Source organism: Vicia villosa, linkage group LG6, assembly GCF_029867415.1.
Source record: "Vicia villosa cultivar HV-30 ecotype Madison, WI linkage group LG6, Vvil1.0, whole genome shotgun sequence".
NCBI lineage: Eukaryota > Viridiplantae > Streptophyta > Magnoliopsida > Fabales > Fabaceae > Vicia > Vicia villosa.
The window spans coordinates 156,094,917-156,101,367 of NC_081185.1; the positions used below are offsets into that span (position 1 = coordinate 156,094,917).

General features: G+C 33.9%; 1 protein-coding gene across 1 annotated transcript; it reads right to left on the minus strand.

Moving 5' to 3' along the window:
• Positions 1–364: 364 nt before the first annotated feature.
• LOC131610710 (uncharacterized) lies at positions 365–1,935 on the minus strand. Its single transcript, XM_058882734.1, has 4 exons — positions 1,305–1,935; positions 1,009–1,206; positions 694–897; positions 365–590 (listed from the first exon to the last, which is right to left on the minus strand). The coding sequence occupies exons 1-4, from the start codon at positions 1,308–1,310 to the stop codon at positions 534–536; spliced, it is 465 nt and encodes a 154-aa protein (XP_058738717.1). The 5' UTR covers positions 1,311–1,935; the 3' UTR covers positions 365–533.
• Between the last annotated feature and the right edge of the window lie 4,516 nt (positions 1,936–6,451).

The following is a 6,451-nucleotide window of genomic DNA, read 5'->3' on the forward strand; positions in this document are numbered from 1 at the left end:
TTGGTACTAATATTTCCAATAAACGCACCCAATGATCATTTCCGTATTTCCTTATAGGAAAATTCTTAGGTGGACACGAACCTAAGAATTTGTTTTACACACAACCAATCACATAATTTTAATTAATTAAAAAATAAATTAAGAATTTTCTCTCTCCTTCATAATCTCAACCACCCCATGAATCCAATTAAAAACAAAATTAAAATAAAAATAAATTAAAAATTAATTGCTTCTTATTGGTTGTGCCTAAGAATATAGATTTATGACGGTGTCCATGCAAGAATTGCTCTTCCTTATAATATAGAATCCAATCAAACTCATGGCATGCAATGAAATAGTACTGTAATTAAATTTAAGATAGCAATAAGTAATAACTACCACTATATTAATTCATTCATCCTTATCATACAAAAAAAGTCATCTTGCATCTGAGTGCACAAGAAAGCCCAGCACAACATAGCCAACGTACAGCATCATAACAAACCAAAAAATATAAAACTTGTTTGACGTATGTCGGCAACATAATTAATTGATCATGAAACGCAGGCTGCAGGCACCAGACACATGGAAATGAAACCCAACATTTTTTTCTGCAAACACATTAGAGTCAATATATTATTAACATAGTAATTAATCAAATCAGGGATAACAAATTTCACAACATTTAATAGTAAAAAACAAAAAATGACTAACCCGCTTGGTTTTGCGAAGAAGTTGAGGAGAAATCTTGTAGAGATCTTCATCAACTGGTTTTGGAAGTCTGGTTGGTAAAGCAGCCTTACGAACGACGTCGTTTACATGTCGTGTTTTCTTGTTGTTAATTGGCTTCCTTTGATATTCTGTTACATTGTACACTTTGCCCTGTTTCTTCATTCTTGTTTCTCTGTTCCCCGTCTCCTAAAAATATATACCACAAACAAAACATCACACACTCTATCTACATCACATCTTTGGACTGATAATTACTAGTATGTAATCACAAAATATGATTAAACAAGATCTTGTTACCTTTGCAACTGGTTTCTTGTAATCAACTGTATACAGATCTTGCTCTCCACGAACATATACATCAGTTTCACCAGATGAAGAACTGTAGCGAATCAAACCAGCTTGTCTTGCATTCTCGAAATATTCAGTTATTGGCAATTCGTTCACGAAATCCCAGTTCCCAAATGCTGGTATTTCAACACTTCTCTTCCAATATTCCTGTAAATAAAAACAAAGATGACCCATCAATCATCAACTTTAACAACTAGTAGCTTGAGAAAAAGTGAAGGAAAAAGGTCACTGAAAAATAAGCTTACACTCATTTTTGGTTTCTTAAATCAAAACAAAAGACCTTGCTTCACCCTGAAAGTGACCGTTTCTAGTGTTTTGTTGTGCTTGTGCCTTTACAAGAATGAATGAGGATAAAACTTTTAAAGGGAAAAAAGTAACAAGAAGTGATTATGTGGTTCCCAAAAAACCTCAGAGAGGGTTATTAATTCCCTGAACAGAATTTATAGAAAAGTGAAAGGAGTGGGTGAAAGTTTTTTTACTTATGAATTGAAGACAGAGAAAGTAAGAAAGGGTTCCATTAAACAGAAGCAGAGAAAACAGAAAGAGGTATTGATAAGATTGAACAACAAAAATAAGGCCTGCCAAGAATTCTGTTTAGCATTGATTTTGTTCCTTTTAATACTAAAACTCTACTACAGGCATTTCGTGGAATACACAAATTCTAACAAGAAAGAAAAGAATTTGGTGTGGTGGTTGAATTGTTATTTATGTGTAAGGAAAGATTAATAAAAATGAATGAGGAATGAGTGTGGCTGAGAAGTTGTTGAGGAGAGTACTCTTGAAGAGTATGTAGCTGTCACTGTTTGACTATGTTGCATTCACTTTTCCACTTATAACGGAATGACCCCTACCTCTATGCATTATTGTGTACAAATTTTTGTAATAAGGTTGCAAAACTTTTTCAATGGGAAAGAAAACTTTAACTTATTAGTATTATATTTATGGATCTGTGACCAATATGCGTATGGCATATCCATCCACACATGGCAATCTAAGTTTTGCTTCTTAATTGGAAATAGTTTCAACATTTTGGATCGACTTGACTGAAATATATATATTCAAATTATCATTAAAAAAGTGTTAGTGTGAGATTGGCACCGATTTTACTTAAATTAAATAAGATGATGAGATAAAGTTAGGCATGTATTCATTCAATGACAAAGTGCAGCATAATTTAAATATTATAACAAAACAAAGAAAATAGTCAATGGCATTGGCAGGTAGCAGAGTTTCAGTAAAATCAGCAAAATAAACGGATGTTGGTAGGGTGAATTTCTATTTTTACATTTGAACAAATAATTTATGGTCAAAGGCAGAAGATGTAATGAGTCAACACGATAATAAAATTACTAGTGTATTTCATCAAGATCAAAGCATACAAATATGCTATCGGGTCCATGTAATTAAGAATTTCATTTCACATCCATTTATTTGGATGAGGTGGAGGATGATAAAGTGAGAAAAGATATTTATCTAGGAATTAGTGATGTAACCAAAATTAAACATTAATTACAACTAGAGACTGGTGATGTGCTTTCATACCAAAACTTTGAAAAAATGTGATTCATAATTCAACAGAATTCCAGCATATCTCATCAAATGTGACGCCAATATCTTGTTGTTTGCTACCTTAATATATACACGACACTTATGTACACCTCACTCAATCTTGTTTTTCTACCCATCCTGTCATGCACATGGCAAAATATTGCACTATCTTCCTATCTAAAAATATGAGTATAGCTAATGATATTAGAATTAGACAATTTCTTTTGTAGATCTTTTATGGGGGAAATTCCTACCGAAAATCTTAAATATTTCTGTTTTGGAGATTTATCTTTGAAATATATTTTTTTCTTTAGATTTTTCTATATTTTTGAGACGCATCTCCGAAAACGCCCGTTTTGTGGTGTTTTTGGAGATGCATCTGCGAAACACTTAAATTTTAAATTTAACGTTGATTTTTAGTCAGGTATTTTTTCGGAGATGCATCTCCGAAAAAAGTTTTTCATATATATTTTTCCTCCTTCACTATTTCATCATTTTCATCCAAACCAAAACATAAACACTCTCCAAAAACCTCCATCATTCTCAATCAATTTTTCGTGTCCAAATCAAATTTCAAGCGGTTGATCATACTAAAAGGAGCATACAAAGTTACAATTTGAGGTAAACATCATTTATTTAATCTCCTATTCCACTACGCTGTTGCTGATTTAGGAAGAAGAAAACTGCGTCAGTTCGGAAGTAAATTTTCGAAATATCCACTGAAAGCAAGATAAGGTTTGTTGGGTCATTATTGCTCCAATAAGTCTATAAATAATAGACAATGCATTTTCATCACAATCCACAAATAGCAATGACACAAACCTACCCCACTTAGCTTTTATCTACTTCACCGGTGGTTACCCGATGCCGTTCTAATTTCGCTTCTCGCGCGACACGCCATTCACGGAATTGATAATGTCGCTTAATTCTCTTTTGCAATACCTGGAAAATCTGAAGGTTGTCAAGTTTGATCACCGCTCGCCCTCACTTAACGACGAGGGAGACGTTTAGTTCACCCCATTTGAAATCAAGAATGACAAAGATTTAGCGGTTTTGTGGACAACTTTCGAGTTGCATGCGAAACTTCAAAGATCGGGGACCGACGTTATCAAAATGTTGATTCATCCTCAACTACCCGTGTTTAACAATATGTAACTTTAATTTCATGTTATGTGATATTTGTAATTCTGATGCTTTATAATCACTACGCCAAATATGATTTTTAGCAGCACCCCTACGAGAGCGCTTTTAGGGAAAAGCGCTCTTATAGATTTCGCTAAAAACAAAACAAAAAAACAAGGGAAAAAAGCGCTGGTAAATGGTGGGGGTACGAGAGCGCTTTCTAGAAAGCGCTGGTAAAGGGGGGGGTGTACGAGAGCGCTTTCAAAAAGCGCTGGTAAAGGTGGGGTTACGAGAGCGCTTTCTAAAAGCGCTGGTATAGGGCATCTTAAGAAAGCGCTTTCAAAAGCGCTGCTATAAGTGTAGGATACGAAAGCGCTTTTATTCTAAAAGCGCTGGTATAGGGGGGATACAAAGGCGCTTTTGAAAAGCGCTCTCGTAGCTAATTTAAAATTAAAATTTCTAAAACAAAATTTACAAAACACGCTATTTTCCTTCAGTACTGTTCTTCTCTAAGCTAACGAAACCCGTATCTCCCTTCGTGACACTGCTACTGTTCATCACTATTTCTCGCCCAAAATCGCCGCCGTAGAGCCCTACAATCATCTCCTTCTCTTCACTGCAACCACATTCATCCTACAATCATCTTCTTCTCTTCGCCACCGTAGCTCAGCAACAATGTTCACACGCGAAGATAACAAATCTTGTTCGCCACCGTAGCTCAGCAACCCATATCTTCCCATTCTGCATAGCTGAGTTCAAATCGATTTTGATTTTCACATCAGGTATCTTTGATTTCTAATGAATCTTGTTCGGTTAGATGGGTTTTATATATGCTCGAATTTTGAATACAGTCATTGCAATTGGCGTTAGGGTTTGTTTAATCAGAAAAGGTTTTATCAGTCATTGCAATTGGCGTTAGGGTTTGTCAAATAGCAATGGTACATGGCTATAGTGTTGCGAAATTTGAACAAATCATTGTTGCTTTCTGATACGGATGTTGTTGAAACTAATGAATGGGTTTTCTGTAAATTGAGTTAGAATAAATTTAGTTTTCTGGTTATGGTAATCTTTACTCCCCCTCAAAATCTCACGCATTATTTGTTACTGTAGGGAGAACTTGTATCATAGTTAATGTTTTTGAAGTAGTAGTTGCTTCCTTCCATGTAACTTGTGAGATAGACTAAGGATTACCAGTTCCAGCGAAACTAAGCTTCACTTGTCACATTTGCAGTAAAAAAATATATAAAAGGGCATGATTGTTATTTTGAGGAAAGAAATAGAGGAGAAATATAAAACCCACCAAAGCATATATTAAGCAGCCAGTGTTTTTACTTATTCTATGTGGACTTTACTTTTCTAATTCATAATATGCTCTTGTAGAATTTGTTAGATAATTTTAAATGATGAGTTGTCATATTAACTTGGAATATACTTGAGAGTTGAGAGATGTACAAAGGAAAGGGATATAATCTTAACTTTCTTTATGCATTCATTCTGCTGAAGTTATCAAAAGTAAATAATTTAATTAAAAAGTTTACCAAAAAGAAAAATATCACGAACAAGTAGAGTTAAATATCAATTAAAAAGAAGAGTTAGAAGTGAAAAACAATAGTTACCAACTTATCTGCCTTGGATGTGTCATACTGGTTTCATTGGTTTTAACCATTTGATATAGGTACCTGTGGTCTCCCTTATTGTTTTATTTTTGTGTTGCAAATGTTAGGAGTTCCTAAATAGTTTATTCAGTAAATTCATAAATTGTTGAATCTGGCTTATTAGTAAATTTCTTTCTCAAATTACTGGTATTATGATGAATTTTGCAGTATAGAAACTAACTTTAATATGTTCAATCTAGATTGGGGTATTTTTGATATTGTGTTAGTAGTGGTGTATTTAACTGCATCGTGTGTGTTTAATTTTACAGTTACTTTGAAGGCTCTGGTTTCTACTTGTACAACGCCGATTCAAACCTACCCGTCTCCCACATCAAGTCCAACTCAGGTTACTAGCCCTTTCTTCTTGTTCATAGTTTGTTGTTTTCTGCTTATAGTTTATTGTTTATGATTCTATTTAATTTCAATTTAGTGTCTTTCAACCAGTTTTTTGGTTTGTGGACTTATATTACCTTGAAATAAGGTAATGTCTTCTTTAAGAAATTGGGGGTAGGCTGAAATAAGGTATTGTCTTCTTTTAGAGACTCAATCAATCGATACAACTGTAACTTCCTATCTTTAGCTAACTACCAACTTAACCAATATGAAAGCTATACGAAATGGTCTATAGTGCTTTTATCTAACAAAATAGTTGATGAAAACATTGAACATCAAGGTGATATTGGTGTTGGCATTGAATCTTGTACAAGAAACGATCAAAATGAGAATGAATCTTGTACTAGAAATGATCATAATGAGGGTATTTGGATCAATCCAACCGTCCGCGTTGTTAAGAGACGCGTAGAACACAATCCTACCAAGAAAAGAAAGAGACGTTAGTGATAAAGGTAATAGTATACATATTCCGACTAATTTGCTTTATTCAATTTGTACCGATTGTTTTATTCAATAGTATAGTACTTATTCAATTTTGGTGCATATTCTCATTTTGTACATAAATTTTGAACCATGTATCCGTTTGTTGACTTCTTTACATGTAACTTTCTTTTTTGACGCTTATTTTGATTTGTACCGATTTCGTTTCCGATTTACTTGTACATGCATGGTTT

Coding starts and splice junctions, on each gene's coding strand:
- LOC131610710 (XM_058882734.1), bottom strand. Junction 898..1,008: donor ACAAGAAACCAGTTGCAAAG/GTAACAAGATCT, acceptor ATATATTTTTAG/GAGACGGGGAACAGAGAAAC. Junction 591..693: donor TTCTTCGCAAAACCAAGCGG/GTTAGTCATTTT, acceptor ATGTGTTTGCAG/AAAAAAATGTTGGGTTTCAT.